Source organism: Neofelis nebulosa, chromosome 3 (genome assembly GCF_028018385.1).
Source record: "Neofelis nebulosa isolate mNeoNeb1 chromosome 3, mNeoNeb1.pri, whole genome shotgun sequence".
Classification (NCBI taxonomy): Eukaryota; Metazoa; Chordata; class Mammalia; order Carnivora; family Felidae; genus Neofelis; species Neofelis nebulosa.
Window position 1 is genome coordinate 36987749 of NC_080784.1, and position 27971 is coordinate 37015719.

A 27971-nucleotide genomic window follows, 5' to 3' on the forward strand; every position below is an offset into this window, starting at 1 on the left:
CCTGTACCACCTCCTGTTTTTGCCAGAGTCCCTGAGAATCAGGCCTCTGTAGCAGGTATTTCCATTGTCACTGTCCACTCTGTTGAGGCCCGTAGCCCACTCTGGTGATGGCATTCTTGGCACTGCTCCAGTTGTGCTGAGATTAGGTCTCTGAGTGACAGCTTCTTTGATGCCTCTATTTCCCCCAGTCCCGCTGGGATGTCCTGCTCCTGCTCCCTTGGGGCCCATTCCTTTTGTACCCTCAGCATGTCAAGGAGCTGGCACCAAGTGGTTGTAGATTTTGATCTGTATTCTGGCAGCAAATGCCCAGGAAGGACTCTGTCTGGGGAGGGGAGGGACTTGAAGAGACTAGGGACATTGGTATGGGTCAAAGGAGCAACTATAATTCTCCAGACCTATCATGGGAGCTGGAGAGAAGGGGAGGCTGTCTGTACCCACGCTAGAGACAGACACACCCAGTAAGGAGGCATGGAGAAGACTGCATGTTGAGGCTCATTTCCACTCTCTGAGTCCAGAGTTATGGATGGCAACAGGGGTCTGTTTGGGTATGGGGAGCTATGCTCATTGGCAAAGGGGGTTGTGTCATCTGCTATGTGCCTTTTGTATTTGGCTTTCGAGGGACATTGTAGGGCTTACAAATTCTCCTTTTTTGAGCTGAGCTGGTGAGAGCCCATGGATTGCTAATTCTGTGCCTATTTCATACTACATATTAGATAGAGGATGATCAAGGAGGATAAAAAATGTGGGATCCACTTATGCCCAGGACTTTAGGAGAAGAAGCATCTGTGGCTTAAGGCACCAGTCCCTATCAGCTGGTGCAGGGTCTGCCCGACCCTGGCAGAATTATGTTGCTGGATGAGGAGGGACATGCAGTTTGCATTTGCTGTTCCCCCACTACCCTTCCTGAGCCCTGAATCACACCTGAAGTTCTTTCCCATCCCTCACACCCAGAAGGCTGCCCAAGGGAGCCCATCTCAAGGATGCTGTTCATAGACCAAACAGGGATTGCAAATTGAAAAGCCATTAAACATCCTGATAGCAACAGAGACTCTGATGGCAGGGATTGATGCATTAGGGCATGGGGCAGGGCAGTCTGTGGGGGACTAGGGAATCTGCACCTCAACTGAAATCATTCCCATACAAATTGTTTAAAAATGGTGTCTGCCAAAGAAGATACATCTGCACATAGAATCTGGCAACTGCAGATCTTTCCCTTTTCCTGCTGCCCTCAGAAGGGGTCTCTCCTGGTCTAGTTCCTCAGGGTTCCTCCCACACCAATTGGGTGACTCCAAGGAAATGGCATGGAGTGTGAGTTAAGGTCCAGTTTATTAATCTGCTCCCTAAATGACTTTGGGCAAATACTCGACCTCTCTCTGTCTTGCTTTATTCATCTGCCCAATGGGTATAACAATATCCTTCTAGTCCACTTTGAAGCTTTGTTCTGAAGATGAAATGAAATAGTGTATTTTTAAAATTCATACCTTATTTCATTCCACAGTGGATTTGAGGCAGCTTCTAAAAATACCTGTGATATAAAGGATAAAAATAAATAATATGTGAAATCATTTTGCGATTGTACTGTAAACACGTTCTCCTTATCGTTCCTGGGAGCAGTGCGAAAGTGATAATGGATATATTATTTCCCAGACTCATTTTCAATTTAACCTTGGCCTTCAGGGCCTTAACTGAAAAGCAGGGCTGTGGAGTGGGGGGTAAGGGGTGGGAAATCTCAGAAACCAACCATCTGCTGGGCCCCAAGATTGGTTTTGCCTGGGGATGCTTGGGGGTTGGTCAGTTCTGACTGTTCAGCCTCCTGCTGCTGTACTTGGAGGCTTTCCTGGCAGCTCCATTATCATTAATGCCAAACTCCCTTGAGCATCCCCTCCAGGCCTGGCCTTGGCCTGAGTGTGCAGACACAGAGAAGAAAATGACTAAGTCCTGTCCTACAGGGGCTTGAAAGGAAGACCTGGGAGTGAAAGTCACACTGGGTTTAGCTTGATTGGGAAAGTTATTGATTCCTTCTTATTTCAATTCTTTGTCTGGACAAGGGACCCCATACCCCCCTCTTCCTCCTTCACAGCAATGCTGGAAGGATGGAATGGGAACGTGCTCTGATAGAAAAAAAAATTGCTATGTAAATGTAAAAAGTCATCATCTCTGTTCAGTGCTGCTTTGAAGTGATTTAGGAAACAATGGAGCTGTTAGGATGTTGGAGTGGACATGACCAGGAGGGTTTGCCTTGAACACTCCACCATAGAGTCTTTCAGGGACCTGTGCAGGACTGGGGGCCTAGACCACAGAGATGAGCCCTTCCCCACAGAAAATGGAATGCCTATCAGCTTTGGAGCATGTATCGAATATTTAGTATGTGCCCAGCATGGAGACAGGCATTATTGAGTGAGAGTTGTTATGGGCTGAATTGTGTCATCTCTGGCCCTCTTGCCAAATTCCTATGTGAAGTTCTAACACCCAGGGTCTCAGAATGTGAGTATATTTGGAAATAAAGTCTTTTTTTTTTTTTTTAATTTTTTTTTCAACGTTTTCTATTTATTTTTGGGACAGAGAGAGACAGAGCATGAACGGGGGAGGGGCAGAGAGAGAGGGAGACACAGAATCGGAAACAGGCTCCAGGCTCCGAGCCATCAGCCCAGAGCCTGACGCGGGGCTCGAACTCACGGACCGCGAGATCGTGACCTGGCTGAAGTCAGACACTTAACCGACTGCGCCACCCAGGCGCCCCAGAAATAAAGTCTTTAAAGAGGTAATTAAGTTAAAATGAGGCCATTAGGGTAGGCCCTAATCCGATTTTATAAGGGTATCTCACTAAAAAGAGGATATTTGGTCACACAAAAAGATACCAGAGACACTCACATGCAGACGGAAGACCATGTGAGGACACAGTGAGAAGACAGCCACCTGCAAACCAACGAGGAGATCATGGCCAGAACCAACCCTGCCAGCGCCTTGCCCTTAGACTTCCTGCATCCAGACCTGTGAGACCATAGATTTCTGTTGTTTAAGCCACGGAGTCCATGGCATTTTGTTCTGGCAGCCTGAGCAGACTAATATAGATTTGCAAAGAAAAGTACAAAGTAGTCACTTCTTTAATGACTACTCATTGAGTCGAGCACTATGTGGGCAGCAGATGCGAGGATGAACAAGAAAGATGTGGGCTGCACTCTCAGGAAGCTTAAAGTCCAATAGGATATTGTAGCTGCCTTCAAGACGGGGAGAGAAGACCAGCACTCAGAGAAAATAGAATTGCATCTAATTATATGTGTGTATGTGAAGTTTAGTGGTGCTGACTTCCAGTGGTGGAAGCGCAGAGAAAATAAAACTAAGAGGACATCATTAGGAAGGTTTTGTGGGGTGGGGGCTAAAAAAGGTTCAGGGGACAAAAATCTGGGCTGCTCCTGACACTTGCAGGGAACTTCCAGCTCTAGCAAGTGGTGCCCTGCCAATGCTGCTTACCTGGAAGGCCCCCCACCTTGGGGACTTCTCAGTGCTCAGGGCGCTGGCCAAGACAGGCTTGTCTCCTGGGCGCCACTGCTGCCACCCTCAGGCTGCAAGCTTCTGCTCTCGGGTGGCTGGGGCTTGGCTGGCCCTTGTGTGCTTGTTTGCTGCCATTTCTCCAGGCAGATGGGGACTGCTGGCTGTTTGTCAAGTTAGCAATTAACAAGTAATTCATTAGGCGCCTAATGAACAAATTATTAACCTGGCAAGCCATGTCCAGCTGCTGACTGGGAGTGGGGGAGAAATGACTTTTAATAAGGTCTTTGAGTGGCAGTTGTGGTTTAGTGGTTAAGGCATGGGCTGGGCGACAGGAGATGTGGGTTCTGGACTTTTGGACCAATTGCTTTACCTCTCTAGGCCTTAGTTTGGCTGCTCACATGGTAGGAGTAATAAAGCCCTATTAGTGGGCAAATGAAATGTCAGAAACAGTCTGTATAAGTGCAGGGTATTCAGTTATATAAACTTTAAGGCCCTTCATTCTAACTTCCTCTGATTTCACCTCCCCAAGTCAGTGTAAGGATACCAGTAAGGATCCCTATAACCCCTGTAATTGCTAAGTGTCACTCCCAACTTACTATGTGCCTGGAGACATAGTATATGCAAGGACAATGCAGGGCAGGGAGCATGTGTATAATGTGTCCCTGCTCTCGTGCACTTGCCATTTGTGGACCTATCAGACATTAACACACAGCAACTAACTAGAGTATGAAGCAATTTGTGATAGGGCCTAGCGCCACAGAATTTCAGAGGGAAAAAAAAGAAGTGTAATCCCAGGTGAGCAGGAGCCTTGCAGGAGGGCAGGGACTTGAAGAACGACTTCATTGTGTTTTTCTGATTATAAAAATAACATGCGCTCATTCCCCCAAATCTCCAAATAGAGAAAATTGGAAAGAAGAAGATAAAGATAATCCGTAATCTCATCAGCCAGAGATAACTGCTGTTGACATTTTTGTGTGTATCTGGGAAGGATTTTGACAGGCAGAGATGGGGAAAGGATATCCTAGATGGACGCAATGTTTTGAGTGAAAGCTCTGGGCTGGAGGAGGGTAAGACCTGTGGTGGGGGCTTTGGGAGATGAATGTGCAGACCGGGCAGGCTGGAGCAGGGGTCCTGGAGCAGAATGGAATTGGTAGCCGGTGGCGGTGAGGGGAGTGGGGAGGGCTGAAGAGGGCAGGAGGGGCCAGACTGTCATGGCAGAGGGTGTGTGTGAGAGATAGCGCCTTGTGCATTGGACCAGAAGCCCCAGCCAGCAGGCCAGCCCTCTGCTCTTCAATCACACTCCTGATGCAATGGAACTTATTGATGTAGCTGTCCCACTTAGGAGAAATACTGCAAAAACCCCGGCAGGAAAAATAAACAAATATGAAGCTGTGGCAGAGCTGCCAGAGGGAGTGTGGGGCCAGAGGAAGAGGCAAAAAAGGCCTGTATTTAGTGTGACCGGCTGAGGCTGTTTCAGCTGTGTGGGCAAGTCTGCACAGGGGATAAGGGACCTGTTCTGCTTTGTCCCCCATCCAGCAGGGGTGACGTCCCTTCAGAGCCTTGTCTTATCCCTAGGAGACATCTAATCCACAGATACTTTTTGTCTCATAGCAGCAGAAAAGTTTATAGTTGGCAAAACTCTTTTCTATGAGATACTTAAAAGGGTTTTGTAGGAGGCAGAGTTTTTCTTTGGTTCACCACGACAAAGACTTTGATGGCACCACACAGTCCATCTCTTTAGCCACATCCCATGTGTCAGATGGGACCATGTAATTGGTTCTGGCCAATGGGCCATGGGTGAAAGTGACACGGATCACTCTGGCCAGCTGTCTCCACTCCAGCTCTTTCTGCTTCTGCCTTAGTGACTCAGGAGGGGTTTTGTTCCAGGAGGAGCAGCCACAAAATGATAGCGTGTCAGTCTGGATCCCTGAGTGACTGTGTGGAGCAGAACTCCCTGCAAACTTAAGCTGAGATTGTCGTATGAAGAAGAAAGAAACCTTTATAACACACCCCATGGAGACTTCACAGTTTTTTTTTTGCTGTAGCATAGCCTAGCTTAACAACCCATTTTGGTTGACTGAGGCTTGACATCTTACATTAACAGTAAAATGAATACCTTGCTCTGGACAGCTTTCCACAGTTTATTGTTGGGCAAATTCACATCTATCATTTCGATCCTAGGAGCAATTGCATATTCGGGAATTGCCCCCTGGCAAGAGCTCAGGAAGCATTCATTCTTAATGTAATGACTTCCTTAAATCTCCACTGCTACACACATCCAATGTTTAATCAATCCCTCTCCCCACTATGCTCTAATTCTACCACTGGTTAGCTTCTAAGTGTGTTACACTTATTTGAATCTTTTTAATGTTTTATTTATTTTTAAGACAGAGAGAGACAGAGGGTGAGCAGGGGAGGGTCAGAGAGCGAGCGAGACACAGAACCTGAAGCAGGCTCCAGGCTCTGAGCTGCCAGCACAGAGCCCGATGTGGGGCTCAAACTCACAAACCGCGAGATCGTGACCTGAGCCGAAGTCTGACGCTTAACCGACTGAGCCACCCAGACGCCCCGTGTTACACTTATTTGTTCTTCCATCTGCCTCCCCACAACCAGGTTGGAAGCTCCTCGACGCTGTCTTATTGAAGACAGACAGTGTTTGTTGATATTGCACATCAGGCAATTGCAGCAGGCACTTCAGTGATGGCAGAACGATCTGCCAGTTGTGTATGGGCAGAGTAGGCCTACCATCACTGTTTTCTTAAGGGGCAGCTAAGTTAGGGGGCTGGCCCAAGGTCACACAACTAGTAAGTAGCACAGCCAGGAATGGGCCCCATCTTTATGACTAACAATCACAGCCTGTCGACTGGGTAGGTGGTTTTGAGGACCAGAGGAGATACTGCCAGGGTGCTTTGTGAGGCATTCCCATGATGTTTGCATTTCCTGTTTCTAAAGGCCAGTAAGGAGTCCAGTGTGGTGGTGTTAGAAGCTGGAGAGGGGCCTGGTTGGACTAAGGAGGGAGGTTGAGAGGACTGGGGCAGGGGCTCCCTGGGGGAGGAGGCCTTGTCTGCCATACCCTCAGCAGCAGGATGGTGCCTGCAGTTTCGTGGATGCTCAATCCAGTGCCCCCTGGAACAAATGGGAAGGAATGAGCAGGCGAAGGGCGGCAGGAAAGGAAGCTGCAACCTGAATTTTGAAGGTACAGATTTGTAAGGATGGGGAACAGGCACGGGCTCCCTTCCTACCCTCCTGCTATCTGCGTGCATCCCCTGGGGTCCACGTGGTGTCTGTCTCCTGCCCCTGTGGAAATGCTGGGGTTGGGTTGGCAAGCAGGTGATATTACGTGTGGCAGGCTCATTGTTGCACCTGTACAGTCCATTTAAGCACTCCCAGGACACTCATTAGCAAACACAACATCGGTCATGGGGCCTCCCCTATTCCTAGCTCCTCATGGGGCTGGGGGTGTAGAGGCAAGGCCTTTCTCATGCTCTGGTGGCCTGAATCTCATCCAAAGAGTAGATGGATGGAGCACACTGGAGTGGTGGTCCAGCAGGGGCTGCGAGCAGCACCTCGGGAAGAAATGCCTGCTCCCTCAGGGCTGATGGCAGGTGGAAGCTCTTGTGTAGCAGGGATTGGTTCTAATTAGTCATCAGATTCCAACAGGGGCTGGGTGTTTTTCTTGGCACAGTAGGTCTCTTCCAACAGACCTGTTCCTGTTCTCCTTTGGGGAGTGGAAAGGTCTTTGTCTTTTGAAAAGCTCTTTCACACCCTCATTGGACACTCCTGGTGTGGCTGGGTATCTCAGGGTCAGCCATAGTGTGATTTGAAGGGTGAAGGGAGTGGCTTCCCAGACACCTCCCAGAACTCCAGATCTTAGGACCAGAGGGCATTCAGAATTCATCAAGCAGCACTTGCAAATGGATTAGATGAACTTGCATGCCCACTGCAAGTGACTGGTTCCGGCTGCCTGGAGCACTGCATTGAGAAGTCTTAGCTGCGATCAATTAACAGTATCTACCTTGGTTAGGAGAGGGGAGGGGTGCATGAAGGCAGATTTGCTTTCTCAGATCTCATTTGAATGAATCCCTTTCCCCTGGTGCCTGATTTCCGCTATTAGAGAACCATTACGTCCCGTTAAGACCTTGTCTCTCTGTTCATATTTCTTTAAAATGCATGTGTGTCAAAGAGGAATACCTAGAAGGTATTGAAGAATTCAATGATTGATTGATTGATCAGAATTGATTGCAAAAAAAAAAAAAGACCATTCTCAGTTTTGCTAGTTCTGGAAATTGCAATGCACTGACAACCTTAAAATACATGGATTACCACTTGGCTTAGGATATGTTTATCAGACTGCCTCTGAAGTGGCAGTTGCCTGAAAGGCAGGTCAGTTTGGTGGAAGGCAAGGCTGGAAACTGGAGAACCCCCTCTCCCACAGGGTATGCCTTGCAGTGGGGACACCAGGGGTCAGAGGTATTGAAGTGTTGACCACCTGGGGGAGGGTGCAGATCAGCTCTACTCTTTTCAGTTCAGAAACCCTTTCTTGGGAGAGACCGGTGTTCCTGGCACTCTTGCCTATTCTCTGTGGGCTATGTCTTCATCACCCACTTTGGCGGGGGAGTCAGGTTTGGGGAGAATTGAGGTTGTACCTGCCCCATTTCTTTAGAGTAAAAATTATTGGAGTTGCTGGGCTGAAGAGCAGGGGGTGGGGGATTACATGCTAACAAGTAAGAGCCAGGCAGTTCATTGTGTCGATCGGGAATTCTAATGAACTGTTAATGTACTAAGTCATTATAGACCTAGACTTTAAAGTGAAGAGTATAAACCAATCTAGCTTGAATTAAAAGAACTTAAGTGGCAAAAAAAAAAATCCTTCGGTCAGATTTATCAATTTTTCCTAAGGAAAACCAAATAGGAGGAAAGAGAAGCATTATAAATGGGTCAGTTAGATCCTAGTGAGTCCTGTAACAGTCCAGTAAAAGAAGTGTTTTGACCCAGGTCAGTGATCCTGTGCCTGAGCCTCTGTGCTGAGCTTAGGTCAGGAAAGAGGCATCATTCATTCATTCATTCATTCATTGATTCCAGAAGCACACACTGGGCACTGATTATGTGCCAGCCTCTGGGAATATGGGGATAAAGAAGATGTAGGTCCTGTCTGCATAGAGGTTTGAGTGGGGTGAGGAGTATAGGCAAGAAATCAACAGGCATTTTTGATAGAGCATGAGTGCTCAGCTTTGGAGATCTTGGTTTTCATGTCTGAGGAAAGGGGATGTTCCTCTTTACCATGGAGCTCCAAGTCACTGGAGCAGCCAGAGCTATGCCAAACAGTTCACTGGGTGTGGGCTGCTCACTCCTGAAGCAGATGGGGAAGCCCCAAAACTCTCCATGGGGTAGGGGCTGCCCCCCAAAATACTGACTGCTTCTTGCACCAGCAGAGTGTCTCAGACATTTCAGAGTCACTGTCACATGCAGCGTCTCACTGGATCTTCCTTCTCTTCTGAGAGGTCTCTTCCCTGAGGATGTTAAGGTCACAAGCATAGCTGGAGTAGAGCTGGGGCTGGAAACCAAGTACACTGGGCTGGCTCATTCCATGGGGTGAATGGGGTGGAAGATGAACTGGGGAGTTGGGATGGATCAGAGACAAGGAGAGGACAGAGATTCTAACACAGACTTCTCAACTTATGTATGACTTAATGATGGTACAACTTACAAATACTTGACTTTATAATGGTGTGAAAATGATACGCATTCAGTGGAACCCATACTTTGAATTTTGAATTTGGATCTTTACCTGGTCTAGCGACATATGGTACAATCTTCTCTCATGATGCTGGCCAGTGACAGTGAGTGCAGGTCCCAGTCTGCCACGCGATCATGAGGGTCAACAACTGATGCACTGACAACCATTCTGTATTCATCTACAGCACAGTGTTTAACCAGTTACATGAGCTATTCAACACTTTATTACAAAAAAGAATGATTTTGCCCAAATGAAAATGTTCTGAGCACGTTTAAGGTAGGCGGGGACAAGCTAGGACATTCAGTAGGTTAAGGTGCATTAAATACATTTTCTACTTATGATATGTTCATCTTATGATGGGTTTATTGGATGTAACCCTATAGTAAGACAAGTAAGGGTTGTAGTACAAAGTCTGTCCTTCCTTCCTTCCTCTTGTTCTTTCAACTAGGAAACCCAACTATGTGCACTGTGCTATGTTCAAATGGTACTGGACTCTTTTTCTTTTTTTAAGTTTATTTATATATTTTGAGAGGGAGAGAGAGAGAGAGGCAAAGAGAGAGGTAGAGAGAGAATCTCAAGCAGGCTCCACACTGTCAGTGCAGAGCTCAGCTTGGGGCTCCATCCCAGGAGGAAATGTGAGGAATCGATATCCAGAGTCTGACACTTAACTGACTGAGCCACCCAGGCACCCCCAAATAATACTGGACTCTTAAAGGTGGACCTCTAAGCCTAGTCTGGGCCTCCTTCCACAGTGCCACACTTCCCAGTTGGGGTGTTGCCCCAGGAGCCAGGTTGCAAGAATATGGAGAAATGGGACCACCCCAGGCCTGGGAAGATAGAAGAATCCTGAAGCTCCCCCTCCTGTCAGCAATGCAGACTTCCTAGTGTGGGGCCAGTGGATCTGGGGAGGCCCAGGCAGTGAAAGAACTCAGCCAAGGCAGAACAAAGGAGATAGAAGTTTATTGAATACACTGCAGGACAGCAGCAGGCAGGCAGGACGGTAAAGGAGAGACTCTGCCAGGAGGCAGTGGTGGGAGGCTGCAGTTAAGCAGGGAGTGAGGAGGTATGGGAACGTATGGAATGTTCCTTTTTTGGTACCTATGCCTGGTTGTTAAGTAGCCCATTGGTCTACTAGGGCCTTTGGCTATTTTGAGATGGGTCACCTAAGGAGTCTGTTTGCACTCAGTCCTGGGGGTCACTGTGGGCCCCTTCTACCTTACTCAAGTTTCCACTGTTCAAGCCTACTGCTTAAAGGTGGCCTCCAAACCTGGTACAGTCAGTCCCTCCCCATCCAGGGAGCAGGGACCCACCCATTTTTGGAGTAGGGAGGCAGCAGGTGCCTGGACCCCTGGGAATGGCCTGCTTTGCAGATGTGATGACTTCCTCCACGTGATGACTTGGGCTGGGGAGCAAGAGGTGGGAACGGTACCAGATGTCTCTGGTCCCTTCTGCAGAAAGCAGACAGCGCCAAGAACCCTGATGTCAGAGAGGTTGATGGGCAGCTGGCTGTCCACGGTGTGGGCAGCCTGAGGGGCTCTTGGGGGACTCCTATACAGGTTCCATCCTTGCGGACACGGGAGCTCTGGGGAGACAGATTCCACTTTGGCATAAGGAAGAACGTCTCAACGATCCAAGCAGTTTGGGACTGTGGAATGGAAGGAGAAATGAGCACCCTGTCAAGGGAAATGTTTCTGTGAAATTGTCTTAGTTTTTACAGTTAAAAAGCATTTTATTTTTGTTTTATTTTATGGAAGTGTTTGAGGAAAGGTTACCTCACAAATAGGAAATTTGGAATCAGTTATATCTGGGTTCAAATCCTAGGTTGGCAGCTCACTAGTGACCGCGGATAAGTCACTTGGTGCCTTGACTTTTAATTTTTTTTTTTTTTTTATCTGAGAAATGCTCACCTCAGAGACTGTTTGGGGGCCAAAGGGAAATGAATTTACAGAAAAAAGCTTTGTAAGCTGTTGAATGCCAGGCATCTGTTGGCTCTCTATTCTTGTTGTCCTGCAAATTTCCTTCAACCCTGACAGCCTGAGGGCTCAGGATGATTGAAATTCTACCATTAGCAATTCATTCTTTTGGGTTAAACATTACCCCTCCCCCTGGTTGCTGCTGGGGCTAGAGAGGATATCTGGAAAGTATAGTGCATGGGGACCGTGGAGTGAGGAGGAACGTTTTGGATGATGAGAAAGTTCCCAGGGTGAAGAGGGTCAGGGTGAGGAAGGGGGGCCATGAAGGTAAATGTGCCCATCTGTCCAAACTCTACATTAGGCCTAGGGGAAGCATGTCTGCTCAAAGAGGGATATTCTGGTCCCTGTTTTCTGTCCAGAGCCCCTTCTGAGCTGCCTTCCAGCCCCCTGGAGACTGCCCTGGGCCCTTCAAGTGACAGTCCATTTCAGACCTAGCTCTGGTGCTCCACCCACTTTGCCAGGCTTGGCTAAATAAAGACATAGTCCCTGTGGGGAGCTGCTGGGTCTGAGAGTTCTCCTGGGAGGCAGCAGGCAGCAGGAGCAGGCTCCCCACAGCTTAGCAGAAGCAATCACTGCCCCTCTCCCTAGATTCTGCCTCTGACCTTGGGTAACCTGGCAGATCGCCAGTGCCTGAGAGCTGGGGTGGGTGTGCACGCTCAGACAGGCAGCTGGGATCTGCCAAGCACAGTGCTGGCATGGGGACAATGCTGGGGTGTGGCCTGGATGGTGCCAACATAGGCAGAGCAGTGCACTCAGGGCCAGCGGGGAGGAGGCTTGACAGTGAGCTGGGATATTTTAAGCTGATGGTAGCTCACCAGAAGGACCACTTACCAGCTCAGCTCTGGTCTCCATTGGGAAGTTGTGAAGTGGGCAGAGGAGAAGTGGGGTTTTGCAGTTTTCGCAGGACATCTGTGACTTCTAGTGAAAGAGTTTAGAGAAACAGTCCTTCCCAGACCTGTTCTGGATGAATGAAAGACACTGCCAAAAACTATTGGGTCCCTTCTCCCTCTCCTCCATGATCTCCTATGTAGGAGAAAGCAGCAGAGAGGCCTGGCACCCTGGTAGGATGAATGCTTGGTTTCTGTGTTAGAAGGGGAAAGCTCACTAGACCAGAGTGTGGGAGGACCTGCTTTCAAGTCCTGGCTCTGCCACTTGCTGGCTGCTTTGTGACCTTGGCCACATCATGGGACATGTTCAAGCTTGAGTTGGTTCACTTGGAAGAGAAGTTAATTCTGCCACGCCTTCCTCTCAGGGATGCTTATAAGAGCTTCAGGATCTTGGAGGAGAAAGCCTTGAAACTCAGAAGTGCTATATCCACATAAGGTGGTTCTGATAGCTCCCTGCCCAGTAACCATCTGCATTCCTGCATTCCTGCTTCAGCAGCAGCTTCCTCTCCCTCTGATGGGCTACCCCAGGGCCTGGGGACTCCTTGGCATGGGTGGGGCTGCAGAGATGTCTCTGAGGGCCTGGGGAGAGGCTAAGTAAAGCCAGATTCCCACCTCCTGCCAGTGCCTACCTCAAAAGAGAATGATGAAGCATGGAGAACATTGACCGAAATCAATTAGAGAAATCAATGCCCCTGAGTGCAGTATGCATTTCTTCCCTCCTAATATGGTCCCACCCACCCTGCCTCAGCAGCCCTGTTCACTCTTTGGGATCAGAGAGTTTAGTTAAATCCCTGCTGGTCTTCATTCCCAGACTAGTTCTCTCCTGCCAGGCTGGGCATCAAGGATCTGGAGTGGTCCTATGGGGATGGAATGCTGGTGAGGGGGTCAGCCTGCCATTAGGAGGGAGACAGGGGGCTGGAACAGGGCTGAGAAAGGCCCCGGATGAGCTGGGCACCATGCAGCTATGCCATGTTGGACAGGATGCTTTCTAGGCTCTTGACTTGAACTCCAAGGATGAGGCCAAACAAAGCCCGCAGCAAAGAAAAAAAAAGAAATTTCAGTTTTTAGTGTTTTCACACTGTTGCTGGTCAGGGCAGGGAGAAAGGGAGTATTTAAGATGCTCTGAATTGGGACATGAAAACTTACAGGCTGGAGAGCCATCACTTTGCTTATTTATTTAGGGCACATGGGTTACCAGAGAGAAACCCTAGATCCCAATTGCCAGAGTTCGAATCATGATTCTGCCACTTAAAATATGACCCTGGCCAGGTTAAATCACTTTTCTTGCCTCAGTTTTCTTATTTATAAATGGTGCTGTTAAGAGTACTTGCCCCACAGAGTTATTACAAGAATTAAAGAAATATCAACATGTACCTTGCCATAAAGTTTTAATTATTTTTTTCATGACAGAGACTGAGAAGTCAGGGCTGGTCACCTTGTCTGTCTTGACCGGGAGTAGAAGGCAAATTCCCTCCTCCTGGGACTCCATGACGAATCTGTCACCAACAGCTTAAAACTTTATCTTTACAGTGCCTCTGACACCTTTTCCTGTCCCCGCCCACCTCCTCCAGTCCTTGCCTACCACTTCCTGTCTACGCCCACCACCACCTCCTGTTCCCCCCACCCCTCACTTCCTCCAGCTCTTGCCTACCACTTCCTGTCCAGCCCACCACCACCTCCCTTCCACGCCCACCTCCAGTCCTTGCCCATCACTACTTCCAGTTCACGCCCTCACCTCCTGGTCCACACCTGCCATTACTTCCAGTCCCTGAGTCTTTCCCTCCTGCCACACCCACCACCACCTCCTGTCCTTGCCAACCGCCTGCCTGCTTGGGTTTTGGGCCTTCATTACCTTAGGTGAGACTGTTAACAATTGCCTCCTAACTTCTCTTATCTCCATCTTTCACAGAATTGTCAGATCAATCTTCTGAAAATACCATTTTCATCACGTCAGTCACACGCCCTCTAAGAGACCTTCAGTAGCTTGTAGGGGAGCAAGTCCAAAGCCTTCCCCGCTTGGTCCTCCACTATGCATCCCAATGGGACCTTCCAGATTTTCTCCCACCAGCTCCTCCCAACCTTTTCCCCTTGGTTCCTCCCCACTCTTGGCCAGCTCAAACCTTTACCCCTGTGATTTTACCTTGGCTGCCCCTTCCCAGAATGCTGTCCCCTGTGTTCAGTCAAATTCTACCCATCCTCCAGGTCCAGCTTGAGTCCTACTTTCCCAGCAAGTCCTGAAATCCAGTGGCACTAACTCTTCTTTTCTCTTGCTTGGCCCCAGTCAGTGTTCCCTTGGGTTGCTTACTCTTCATGGGTACATGACCTAACTCTATGTGTAAATGCTTCCATGGCAGGAGCAGTCCAACACTGTGTTGGGGATAGAAAAGGGGTCCAATAAGTCGGTGCTGCTTGATTGATTGCAGGAGACTGGTGGGCTGCTGTTCCATGTTTGTTCCTGACATGTCTTAGCTGACATTTTTTTTTATCCCTGGTTGGCTTTTATCTCTGGGGCAAGGGAACACCCAGCCTTCTTCCCTCCACTGAAGGAAAGTAAGGGATGAGATTCTGTGGGGGCAGTACAGGTCTGGTCAGCTGAGCTCTGTGGCTACTGCATGTGCACATGCCTGTGTGTGTAAGCGTGTGTGCGTACTGTGGTGGGGCTGCAAGCTCCTGCCCCAGTCCTTCTTCCCTCTCTGCTTCTCTTGCTCTTGTCCTCCAGAGAATCCACTCCACAAGATGAGTAGGTCAAGAGAGATGAGGCAAAGGAAGAAACAAAAGGCCTAAGTGTTCTCCTTCCTTCCCCTCTGCACATTATAACTTCTGGATCTTTGATGGTGGAAGGGCAGGCAAGGTGGGTGGATGGGCACGAGAGTTACCTGCTGGTTAGCTCAGGGCAGCTGGGGTGGGCTCAGGAAAGCAGTCTGAAGGATACAGTACCTGGGGGTGTGAGGAAGTACATCAGTGAAGCCCAGGTGCTTTTGTTCACACATGCTCACTCGCCTTTCTCCCATGACTCCCTCTTGCAAGATCTCCTATCCATCATCCTCTACAAAGTAGTCTCTATTTCCCTTGAATAACTATAGCTTTTTATCTTCCCTTCTTATTCCGCACTAAGTTTTATGCCTTGTCATAGGTACCCAATTCTTTTTTCTGGATCCCAGAGGAAAGGGGTGACATTTTATGAACAACTGCCTATGAACCAGGCATCTGACTAGCTACTCTGTGTACAGTATCTCATCAAATTTCCTTAAGATTTTTTTCATCCTCATTTTATAAAGATTTTATAGATTAAATTGTCTATGGCTAGTATGTGTTCCTTTGTGTTTCCTCTGCAGATCCTGGTGGGGCGGGAGGCTTACATATAGCATGTGCTCAGGAAATAATGGTGTGGCACCTGGACTCCGCCATATCTAAGGGCAACGTAGGTTGAGGGCTGGGGTCAGCAGAGGGTGGGCTGTATTGGGAAAGGCTTGTATAGACAGGGAGGAAGAGAGGGCCCAACGCCGGAGGGCCCCACAGCCACAACAAGCTCAATGGTGGTCTGGCTGGTGTTGTCTAGTGTCCTTGTTAAGGCCGGTGATGCCTAGTCCCTGAAGGGCCTCAGCCACTCACCTCTTGCTACCAGATTCCCCTCCTGCCAAGAAGACAAGTCAATGGGAGCCATGCCTGGTGTCCATTGCTGCTTTCTCAGCAACCTTCACCAGAAAGGGGGTCAGGCAAAGCTCCCACATGTGTTTCAGAAAGTTGTCCTTCCATATATGTTTATTTATTTTTGAGAGAGAGAGAGAGAGAGAGAGGGCACGAATGGTGGAGGGGAGGAGAGAGAGGGAGACACAGAATAAGCAGGCTTCAGGCTCTGAGCTGTCAGCACAGCTGTCACAACCCAGGAGTTGTGAGATCATGACCTGAGCTGAAGTCCTAAGCATAACTGCCTGAGCCTCCCGGGCACCCCCAGAGAGTTGTCCTTATGTCTAGCCAGGGTTAAAAGACAGTTAAAGTTTTAGAGGAAAAAGAGCGATGTGTTGATTTGGGAGCTGGCAGTAGAGTTAGCCCTTGGAAGAGGGAAAAGCTGCATGGGATACCAGAGCGTGGGGATGGTGGAGGGAATTTGGGCTACCAGAAGTCCCTGAAGTGGGGCAGGGGAGGGAGAAATTTTATTTGCGGGAGCCTCCTAGCCTCTGGCCTCCAGTCTCCCCAGACTCCCCAGCAGCATAAGCCCTATGGGCTTGTTACCCTTTCATCTATACTTTTCCGAAGCTGCTTCCTTAAGTCCCCGAATTCTGGAAACGAGGCAGGGAGGTCTTGTCGGTTGTGAAGTCTTTTCCTAGAACAGAGAGGCCCAGAGGAAAGGCAGGGAGGTCTGCCCTGAGGAGGCTTTCCCCAGCTCTTACCCCAAGCATTCTTGGACCCCGTCTCCCACTCCTTGGGTTCGGCCGCACCTCCATAGGGCATCATTCAGTGGAGGGCAGGGGGAGGGGCTAGGGCTCCCGCCGACGCCCCAATATCAGCAAAAGGAGAGAGGTATTCTAAGAAGACCCGCGCGCTGTGCTTCCAAGGCTGGGGATCCGTGTTCCCGCCTAAATCCGCAAGATGGAAGTTGCTCCCTCTAGCTCTTCCACTAGCGAAGGCTGATGGTTTTGTGAGTGACCCTTCCTTTCGAGCCCAGGTCGATTTCTAGCGTTTACTCTTTTCTAGAGACTTGTTCATTTAAACATGCATGGTAAAAGACACCACCAAATACACCTTAGATCCAGTTTTGAGTAGCGCCGAAAGTTTACGAGGCACTGGGTGTACCCCACCCCAGCACCCAGGGTGCGCGCCGAATGTAGGAATGTGTGCACCAAAGCCGAGGGACGCAGGCAGCTCGAACGTTGCTGAGGATGTGTCAGGAGGAAGAGTGAAACTGGGGTGCCTGGCGTGCGTGGGCGTGTCCCCCGCGTGTCCACCGCCCCGCCGCCTCGCCCCCTCTTGCCGGAACGTGCCAGCAACCTCACCTCTCCTTCAGCCCTTTCCCAGCCAGACGCTTCCTTTTTGGTGCCTCTGGGCGTTTACTGTAAATTCCGTGACTAAAACACGCCGGTGAGCCCGGCCCATCGACAGATGGATCAATCGCCCCCTTCTCGGCTGGGGGAGGGGACCCCTCCCGGTGCCTCCGAAGCGAGGAGCTGCCGGTTGCCTCAGGAGAGCTCTCGGAGCCCAGCCCGTCGCCGAGCGCGGGCCGCCAAGCTTGGCACGGAGCCCTGGGCCGGGTCGGTCTCCGGAGCGCCCCCCGGGGTGGGGTTCCAGCCCCGGACCTATCCCTCTGGTGCGGTTCTGGCAGATCCGCTGTTCTAGGAGGCGGTCAGGGCGCTCAGGCACCACGGCCTTCCTCCCGCACCAGGGGAGGAGAGACCATTGGGGAAGGGGAGTCTCGAAGGGCTGCAACGCCGGGGCATGCGGGGCGCCGGGGGTGTGTAGGGAAAGTTCTCGAGCCCCGCGTGGAGAGCACAGGTGTATGCGTGTTCGGGGCTGGACCTGGGCAGGCAGGCTGCGCGGGGACGCTGGGGGCTGGCGCTGGAGGGGGTCTTTCTTTTCTCTAGCACCTTCGGGGAGACACTCTGCTTGGACTCCAGGGTCCAAGGACGCTTCCGCTTGAGGAGGGTGGAGCCCCTCCTCAGACCCTGGCCACCAGGCCTGGGGGGTTTTCGAGCGCCCCTCCCCCACACCCCGGGATAGCTGGGATGTCCGGGACTCCCCACGCCCTCCGGCCTCAGCTGAGCCTCCCCAGGCCTCCAGGACCCGTGGGCCGAGGCGGCGGGGGCACGGGCAGTGGGGGTTGGAGGGCGCAACCCGCCCGCCGCAGGGGGAGGTCTGGTGGGGCGGCGGGGGAGGGGAAGGGTGCGGAGCCTTTGGTGGGCTTGAGCCGTAGCCCCGCTAGCGGGTCAGTTTCCGGCCAAGGCATCAGGTCAGTCCCGAGAAGGGCGGGCGCCAGAGCAGAGGGAGTCAGCGGCGGAGCTCTCCTCTTGTCCAGCGTTCCCCGGCGCCACCGCCACCGCCGTGTCGCCACCGCCGCTGCAGAGTGTCGCTTCTCCGCCGCGCTCCCGCTCCCTGCGCCGCCAGCCGCCTGGGAGCCCGAGCGCCGAGCCCGGGGCGGAGAAGAGGGGCGCGGGCGCGAGAGCCGCGGCGAGGGAGCCGCGAAGGGGGAAGGGGGGGCGGGCGGAGGGAGGAGCAGGGAGAGAGGGAGAAGGGGGAGGGAGGGAGGAGAGCGAGGGAGAGCTGGAGAGAGCGAGAGCAAAGAGCGAGAGCCAGGGAGAGGAGAGGGAGGGAGACGAGAGAAAGACACACGCACGCAGATACACACGGTCACTGGAATTCCATTAGAAAAAAGTGAGACGAGCAAGGGTTAGCGGGAGAAGATTTTTTTTTTGTTTGAATCTTTTCTTCGTCTTGGTGCGAAAGAAGCGACTCCGGGCTCTCGTCCTCGAAGCTCCCACCGGATTGTTCCTTGGCGCTAACACCCGTCGGTGGATTTCTCTATTTGCATTTTATTCTGACCCCCACCCTTGCTGCTTCCTTCCAGCCCTTCACTCTCAAATCGCCTCTCCCCCACCTCCCCAGTCCGCTCCTGGGAAGCGCAGGGGAATTGGACCCGCGGAGACTCGCGCCTTCCCGGAGCAGCGGAGGGGAGGACAGAGCGACGACCGGGCTCTCGGCTTGTAAAGCAGATATATCCTCACATACGTGTATATTTCATTTTAGTGGGCAAGAAGGGCGTCGAGAGGCAGCCCACCGCCCTCCTTACCCCCCACCCCAGAGGCGAGAATCGCAGGACTCGGGATCTTCATCGGGTGGACTAGCTTGGGATCTCCGCATTGGATTTGGGGCTGACTATCACTGCTTGGCTATTATTATTGTTGTTGTTATTATTTTTTTTTACCCAAGGGAGAAAGAAAAAAAAAACACAAAAAACTGTGGGATTTATTTAACATGATCTTGGCAAACGTCTTCTGCCTCCTCTTCTTTTTAGGTGAGTACCTGCGGGCGGGGACGGGGGAGGGCCGTTTGTCCGCGGGAGCCTGGGGGGCCGCGCGGGGCCGCGCGTTCGGGCGCCGGCAAGAAGCCGGGAACGCGGCGGGCGAGCGGGGCGCGGGCCGGAGACCGGCGGGGAGAGCGCGCCGCGGAGCGAGCCGGGCCCCAGCGCTGCCGAACCGAGAGGGGCCGGGCGGCGAGGATGCGGGCGGAGGGACGCGAACCGCTGCTGGCTGGTTACGAAGGGGCTTGGGAAGGAGACGTGGAACACCCTAACCATCCCCGCACATACGCACGCACACACAGGCACACTCGCTTACTCGCACACAATGCTACTAGCATTCATTTCTCCCAAAATAATGGATTCAAATTGCGGCAACTTGAGAAAAAAAGAATTGCAACTCTTGATTTGGAAGAGAGGAAGGTGGGTGGGGAGAGGCACAGTGTCGCGGAGAGAAAAATCATGCCAGTTCCATCTTTCTTGTCGGCTCCCGGATCGACTCGGGCGGACAGCATGGGTTTCTCCAGGAGCTCCTGCTTGGACGTGTGTGGGGGCAGCGATGGCAGCCATCCCCTCACCTGCCAATCAACCTCTGGAAAGTGCATCCCGCTTCCCGCACCCGGAAATCCTTTCCAGTGGCCCCGCTCCCTGGAACACTTTTCAAGTTTCTCCCCACCCTTTGCCCTTCCTGTAGCCCAGACCCAAGCCAGATACCTGGGCCGGAGTGGAGGGTTTGGAGCAACCATTCACTGCCTATCCTTCACCACCTCTGGCCGCGGGGGCACCCTGTAGTTTGTAGGAAGAGGAGGGAGGTCAAAGTTTGCTTCCTTGGATGAAGAAAGAGAGGGATGTTGGAAGAAAGAGATCCTAACAAAGACCAGTGTCCATTCTGTAAGCCCCCTCCTCCAAGGGCAGGGAGGAGGGGCTGCCTGGTGCCCCCGAACCTTGGGCAGTCTCTTTCCCACCCAGAATTCCCAACCTCTCACCCCCTTTTGTGCTATGTGAAATCTCAGTTGCTTGGGAAATAGGTTCAGAGAGAGCATTCTGGGAGTGGAGGTGAGGGAGAAGGCGTTTCTGAGGCCCTGGGCAGACCTGGAGTCCCAGGCAAGGCTGCTGCTCTGGAGAAGGTGCTCCAGAGAGGGAGCTGGGGAATGCATGTGTTGAGGGAGCACACATCTGCTTCAGTGTGGATGCTCTTCCCACCATCCTGGCCTGCGATTAGCCAGTGGTGAGCCAGGCTGCCAGGCTGGGTCCAGAGTGTACCCTTTGCCTCCTGGTGGAGGGGAGAGGGGAAGGCCTGAGGAGGTAGGTGCCTATCCTGGAAAGATTTGGATGGTCTAATAAGTGCTCTCTTGACTTGAACAGGGGATTTGAGTCAACATTGGTTGGGCGCTGGACCCTTTGTCCACCCCCATCCTTTGCCCCTTCCCAGAAACTTCCTAGGGGGCTTGGCCCTGCTCTAGGGTATGGCCTTGGAGGTCCTGCCTTCCTAAGTCTGAGGCAGCTCCTCTCTTGGGTAGAAGAGGGTGTGGGAAGGAGCTGGAGAGGTACTCCAGGCCCATTGTGATCCTGCAGCCCTTCCTGGCTACCCACTGCAAGTGGACTCTCATTCCAAAGGGGTTGTTATAAAACCTGACCTTTTCTCCCACTGCTGGTCTGAATATCCAGCTTTTTGGGATCAAGAATGAGCAGGGCCAAGAAGAAAAGAAAATTATATTTCAGGAAAAGCAACCAGATTGTGCGCTGCTGAGCTGTGTACACCCCAGAGGGGGCTTCTAATGTCCTGGGATAGAAAACAGCAATATGGGCCCCTTAGTGCTGTCTCGGCACAGAACACCATGTTGCAGGCAGGCTTTTTTCAGCTGAGAGGGCTGAGGAGTTGACTTTGTTCTCATGATATAGGTGTATGAGAGCATGCGTGTGTGTGTGTGTGTGTGTGTGTGTGTGTGCGTGTGTCAGAGATGCACCCTGGACTCTGAGACCCTGGGGGCTGAGTGGTGAGAGGAGGAGTAAGAGCAGGGGGTCAGCAGCCCTTTTGGTCAAAGCCCTTCCCTTGAGATGCCCCTTTCCAAAGCCAGGGCAGGGGAGGGGTTAACTGAGTGACCACAGGATATTGGAAGGCTGTGGGTTAGGCCCACCAAGGAGGAAGGGATACGTTGTTATTAAGGAAACTTCAGCCTCAGGGCCACTTTCCTGGCAAGGATCCTACTGTTGGGAGTTGGTTGGAAATTCCACTTGGAGGAGAGGTTTTGTGGAGCCTGAGACTGGGTAGGCAGTTTCAGTGTGTGAGAGGCACGGTGAAGCATGTTCCCAGGAGCACAGGTCTTCAGTGAGCACCCCCCAAGGTTCTGAGTGAGGTCTTGGGGTAGAGAGGCCTTTCTGGCCAGTCATCCTGACCTCCAGTGTTGACATGCCCAGGGGGGAGAATGAGCATTCTGGCTGTTGCCAAGATGTTCAGTACAGCTCCACGTAGTCTCTCGGTCCCCCTTGTCTCTAGAAGCTGTTCCACATGTCTTTTCTTGATGGATATGAGTTTTTTCCCTGACCTAGAACTTGGGAGCATCTCCAGGATACCCTCTGACCTTTACTCTTTTGGAATTCCTGGCCCAAGGCTCTCAGTTGCTATTTCTTTCTCTTGCTGGGCTTGATTGGTTCTGGGGGTCGTGATGCCAACTAGAAGAGCCAGGGATAGGTGCAGTCAGAGAGTTTGGTGAGAGGATTCACTGGCTCTCTGCAGAGCATCTTCCTGCCCCAGTCACATGTGCCTGCTGGCAGGATGGGGGAAGCCCTTGCTTTTGGCACAGGAGCCCAGGATTCTGTGAGCATTGTTCCATGGGGCTCCGGGCCCCACCTGCCGGGCATGCAGGGTAAGTGCCTTTATTGCCCCAGTCCCCTAGGCCAATGTCCTGACCTTTAAACCTGCCCACAATGCTCCTTTCTCAGTCTGTCTCCGACAGTGCATCCTCAGGCTCAGTCAAGATAGGAAGGGAGAAAGCTGCTGGGATGTTGGGGTGAAGTCAGTGGAAGTCCCAGGGCTGGGTTATTCTTGAGCAGGCAGGCTGGCTGGCTCGGTGGGGGCAGCAGGTGCAAGTGAGGCTGGGTCAGCTCAGCTGGTTGTGGGTGGCCCACATGCACTGAGTCTTGCTCAGGGACCTAGGAATTTGCTGAAGCCAGGAAATAAAGCTGCTGCCTCTGCTTGGGTGGAGGACACCTCTCCAGCCAGTGCCTGGGCAGATGCCCCCACTCCATGCTGGCTTCTTCTCCGGTCTTGTCTCAGCCTGGCCACAGCCTTCAGCTCTTCCTGTCCTGGGGCAGAGGTATGGTCAATGGGAGAGGTATTATCTTTTGCTCTGGCCTACCCCTTCCTCCTTTACTTCCTTTTCTTGTGGGTGGGTGTCCTCCCTTCCAGCAGCAGATTCCTTTTCCCTCTGCAGCTGTAGGGAGTGACAGGCTCGTGGTGCAGTGCTCTGCCTCTAGGTGTCGCTCTCTTCCTGTGGTAGCACCCCCCCCCACTGTGAGCAGGGCCTTCTGGGGGAAGGAATGAGAAGTGGCTGTTCTGGATAGGGAATGGGGTAGGGTGTGTGTGTGGGATTCTGAGGAGGGGACTTCTGGCCTAGGATCTTACAATGTTTTGGGCTGGAATGGAGGAGGCCTCCCAGATCACTCCTGGGTCTCGGAAAAGGCAGTCTTGGCTCTGGTGCACAGAAGAGCTTTTTCTGGGGCAGAATCTGGAGTGAGGGGCTTGGAGAGGACAGGGAGACCAGGGAAATATCTGTGTCTAGAGGAAACCATTTTGGGAGCTTGATTTTGACAGGACCAAGTGAGCCCTTCCCTACCCTTCACTTCTGAATCTTTTTCCCTGAGCCCCTTCCTTCAGAGGCCTGTGGGTTTAGATGCTCTGAGGGTGATGGGTAAGAAAGGTGGCTGAATTCTGCTTGTTCACTTTTGGAGAGGTGAGGCTCCATGTGCAAGGCCAGGGTCTGAGGAGGGAAGCTCTTTCTCTTTTGCAATTGGCTTATTATTTGGCTTTTGGAAAGAAAAAAAAAAGAGACAGAGGGGGACAGGGTTTCAGGGGAGGGTGGAAAGAGAGGGAAGAAAGAGAAGAAAATAGTAGATGCTATAGAGGGAGAGTGAACAAGAGCACAGAGCTATTCCAAGAGCAAAGGTGATGGAGAAATAGACCTTAGGAGGAAGTCAGAGAGAGAAGTGTGTGAGAGAGAGACATGGAAAAGGCCCGTCCGGACACACACACACACACACACACACACACACACAGGAAATCGAGTTGCTTGTCAGGCTTGCCTGCAGCACTTTCTGTCAGTGGGGCTGGGGTAAAGCTTGTCTACAGAAATCCTGTTTTCAGCTCTCCAGCCAGTGTGCAGTTGGACTGGAAGATGTGGAGGGTTGGGCCGGGGAGGGGTAGCTGCTCCCTTCCAGGCATGCCTTGCCTCAGGCCACAGGCTCAGGCTTGTCTCTTGGGGTCTTCTCTTAGGGTCTGGGAACTTAGAATGGACAGGTTAGGAGTCTGAGGGATCTTTTCGGCCTGTGTGTGACCTTGAGTTGTTATCTCCCTTCTTTAGGCCTCAGTCCCCCCACCCCCCCAACCCCATGGTAAAATGTGGGGGCTGGACACTGTGTCTCTAAAGTCCTAAAAGACTAGGAAAGTTAAATAATATTCTGCTGCTTTCCTGGCTTAGCCCAGCATGTTGGCTGGACCTCTGGCTGGAACTGAGGTTGATGGAGGTTTGGGCAGCAGGAAAGTGAGGGTCCCCCTCGGCATGCTCAAGCAGGTCCTGCAGCCCCCAGCTCTCTGCTGAGGCTGTGACCTTCTTCTCTGGCCTCCTCGTCTTTTACAGGGTCTGTGGTCTCTCCGAAGGATCTTCTGGCTTTCCTGTGCTCTGCTCCTGGGCCCAGGGCTGTGGGGTGACAGGGTGGAATCGGAAGGGAATCTGGTAGAACCAGGGCAGAATGACAGCTCGAATTCTCCTTCTGGTTTGAGGAGGGGTGTTGGTGTCTTGGAGTCCTTTCACAGCTCTTCCTCTGACCGGCTCTGTGGTGGCCTTGGTGTGCTTTGGAGTAAAATGGGTGTGGAGTTTCCCAGAAGGGCGCAAGCCCCCAGGCCTGCATCTTGGGTCAGAGATGACGGCGGCCCTCATTCATGCTTGTCTTCCCTCCCCACCACCCAGACGAGACCCTCCGCTCTTTGGCCAGCCCTTCCTCCCTGCAGGGCCCCGAGCTCCACGGCTGGCGCCCCCCAGTGGACTGCGTCCGGGCCAATGAGCTGTGCGCCGCGGAATCCAACTGCAGCTCCCGCTACCGCACGCTGCGGCAGTGCCTGGCGGGCCGGGACCGCAACACCATGCTGGCCAACAAGGAGTGCCAGGCGGCCCTGGAGGTCCTGCAGGAGAGCCCTCTCTACGACTGCCGCTGCAAGCGGGGCATGAAGAGGGAGCTGCAGTGCTTGCAGATCTACTGGAGTATCCACCTGGGGCTGACAGAGGGTAAGCCCAGCCGGGCCTGGCGGGGGGGTGGGGGTGGGTGGGGGTGGGGTGGAGGGATGCGGTGGGATGGGGGTGGTGGGGAGGGCTGCGCAGGGCGGAGGGCGGGGAGGTGGGGCAGGTTCAGGGTAGGACTTGGTAGTGGAGGGAACTGGCCAACTCTCTGTCGCCCCCTGCCACGGGGGCCTAGAACACAGGAAGTAGGGGTTGTCGGAGTCAGCCTGGAGACATGGAGGAGGAGGGAGAGTGACAGCTGGGAAGGAGACAGGGCCAGGTGGTGGGAGAAGAACGAGGCTGGAGAAAGGAGAGAGTAGGGTCGGGAGAGGATGGATGGACTGATGGACGAGTGAAGTGGTAACAGAGAAGGGGAGGCTGGGGTACCCAGGCAGATGGAGAAGGGAGGGTGGGTCCTGTGCATGCAGAGCTGTGTTTCCAAGCAAACCAGTCCCTGGGCCTCCCCGAAACCCTGGGCGCTCAGCGAAGGGCAGTCCCATTTCTGTTCTTCCTGCTGCCAGGACACCTGCTCTTCAGGTGGCTTCCTGACTGCAGGGCTGGCCTAGGCACCTTCTATAGGGCTTGGGGCAGTGTGTGGGCAGCAGGCCGCTTCAGGTCCCAAGGTGGCACCTTACCAGCTCCCTCCCCTAACAATCCACTCCACACACCCCCATCCTCCCCTCTAGACTACAGTGTGGGGGATTTGTGTACAGTGCAGGGAGATTGGCCACCTTGGTTAGACGTTCATTTCTTGATTCAACAGCTGTTTATTGAGAGGTTCTCATCTGCCAGGCCTGTGGGAACAGTGGAGAACAAGCTGGGGTAGCCTCTGGCTTCTTGGAGCTCAGAGTTTGTGGGGGGATGTGGATAAGTGAGGGGCTTTCTGTCACTTGGTGGTGTGAGTGCTGTCAGAAAGCACTGGTGCTGTGGTAGCCCAAGGCAGCCTCTTATGAAATCTACAGAGTCTTCCTGGAAGAGGCAGCCTCTGATCTGAGACTAAGGAGTGAGCTGCAGTTACACGGTGGGGGGGAGGGAGGAATGTGGGGAGAGTGTGGGAGGTGGAGGGGAGCTTGGGCAAAGACTCCCAGAAGGGAGTTGCCGGTCTGCAAGTGACTCAGTGTAGTAAGGTGGGGGGTTGGAAGTGGGGATGGGGTGAGGAGAGGGGAGGGATGTGGGACCTGGCGGGCAGCAGCTTGGCCAGCTGGCCAAGGACAGTGGCAGGAAAGAGGGAGGAGGGTTCAAGAGCTATTTAGGAGGTGGAATCAACAGGTCTTGGTGAAGAGAGAGGACTCGAGGAGGGCAGTTTTCTCTTTTGGGCAACTGGGTTGGTTCATAAGAAGCAGCCAAGGGGGGAGAGCAGGGAGATGATTCCTTTATTTTGGGGCACATGGCTCTCACTGGCCATGCCCTCCACACAGCTGGAGCCCAGGTGGGGAAGTGGCACTGGACATGGAGATTGAGGAGCCACCATTAGCCTGTAGGTGTGACTGGGGCCATGGGAGTGGGTGTGCACACACTGAGAGGAGGGCAGGGACAGAGCCCTCAGGACTCCCAGCATTTAAAGATGTGCCAGCAGGGGAGGGAGAGGGACCTGCAGAGGTTGGGGGGAGGTGTTGGGAGAGAGGTGGGAGGTACATCAGGAAACCTGGGGAGGAGAGAGGGTCCACAGTCTCTAGGACATGTCCCTCATGCCTTTGGGGTGAGCATTGTAGGTGGTTTCTGGGAGCAGAAGCCTGGTTGGGGAGTGAATGGGAGCTGGGGGCTGGGAGTGGTGACTGTGGATGTCTTCTAGAACTTTGGTGTGAAGAGGAGAGGAGAACAAAGGATGACTTCTTTTGTAAGAGGTGAGAGGGTGGAGCAGCTTGAATTCTAAGGTAGACTGGGAGTGATAGGGATGTCGAGGTGAAGAGAGAGGGCTGCACTGTGGAACAGTGCCCTTGATTAGCCTCGGATGGAGGAGCAGGGTGCTGGAGGGAAGGAGGAAACTGGGATCTGGTGTGAGGCTGGAGAATGAGGGATTCCTGACCAGTGGCCAAGATGGTTCCAATCCGCCTTGAATTTGGAAGTAAACTGGGCATGTAATTATGAACAGTGTTACCACCATTAATAGCAAAGTAATTCCTCATGTGTAGGTCTCCTGTTCCTAGTAGCTTCGAGTCCTAGAACTAGAAGTGAGCAGAGAGGGAAACACTGCCACAAAGCGCGTGATGTTTATTCTCTGCAAGGCAAGGAACAGTCTTCACCCGGAGGATGCCTCTGTAGTGCGTGAAAACTGAGGTTCCTAATTCAACAGCTGGCTTGTTTAGTTTCTTGTTTTCTTTCCCATGGTCTTCAGTCTCAACCCAAGGGAGGCTGGGTGGCACTTGTGGGTGGGCTTGTTGAGGGCTTGCAGGATGGGCTTGTTGAGGGCTTGCAGGACGGATGCACTGGGGAGGGGACAGAACTGCCAGCTGGAAGAGCCAGGTGGGCCACCTGAGAGCCACCTCTGGCATCACCGTGTCAGAACACCAAGAACCTTCCTGATTGCAGCCAGGCAGTGAGGCATTTGGATGATAGCAGTGTGCGTTCTGTGCATTTATGCTGCATCCTGCCATGTGGTCTTCAAGGCCCTTTCAACCCAGGAATGTCAGCTGGAGAGGCGTGAGCTGGCTTGTTGGTTCCCTTACCAGGCAAATGTCTGTGTAGCCCCGACTGTGTGCTTCAGAAGGTGAGAACACAGATTCAGCCATGGTCCCTGTGCTGGCAAGCATACAGGCTAGGAGACCCCTCCCCTGGGCCAACTCTAGAAAAGTAGACTCCCTGCTTTTCTCCTTCCTCAAAACCTACCCTGCCCCCATTCCTGGCTCTTAGGAGTCAGAGGTATTTTCTGCCCAGGGTTGGCCAGGGAAAAATGAGAGGCCTTTTAACAGCAGGTAATGTTCCTGTGAGTGACAGGATCCACCTGAGGGTTAATTATTCATGGTGTGGGATGAGTGGTCTCCCTGGGGGAGGCTGTAAGCACTTCCTCCCTATTCTTTAATAACAGTTAATAACCTGGCTTGGGCCTGGGGCAGGGTGGGGGATTGTGGAGTGGAGAGATCTGTGCGGGTTTGGACTTTGATTGTGGCTTCTCCTTGGCCCTGGCTGGTGGGTGCGATTCCTCTCTTCTCCCTCCACCTGAGGCTGAGCTGTGCCTAGTCTGAGGTCCTTAGCAGTGGACAGAGCTGGCGGTGGCAGGACTGTGGCCTCTGCTCAGGTCCTAGATGGTCCCAACTGCAAAGACCTAGAGATCATTCCATCCCACTCCCACTTTGGTGGGGAAGCTGAGGTGCAGGGAGGGGGGCTGGTGGGACCAGGGCCCCCCGGACTCCTTATCCAGGCCCCTTTCCAGCTGCCCTGGAG

General features: G+C 52.5%; 1 protein-coding gene across 3 annotated transcripts in view; it reads left to right on the forward strand.

Moving 5' to 3' along the window:
• Positions 1-6539: 6539 nt before the first annotated feature.
• Positions 6540-27971, forward strand: part of GFRA2 (GDNF family receptor alpha 2) — a 111419-nt gene continuing 89987 nt past the window's right edge. Inside the window, exons 1-2 of one of the 3 annotated variants that reach the window (XM_058720413.1) lie at positions 6540-6688; positions 24285-24599. In XM_058720413.1, coding sequence (XP_058576396.1) covers positions 6628-6688; positions 24285-24599 — 376 coding nt within the window. In that variant the 5' untranslated portion in view covers positions 6540-6627. Of the gene's footprint in view, positions 6689-18316; positions 19096-24284; positions 24600-27971 lie in introns of those variants that run through there. The other 2 variants (XM_058720412.1, XM_058720414.1) reach the window with 2 other exon arrangements.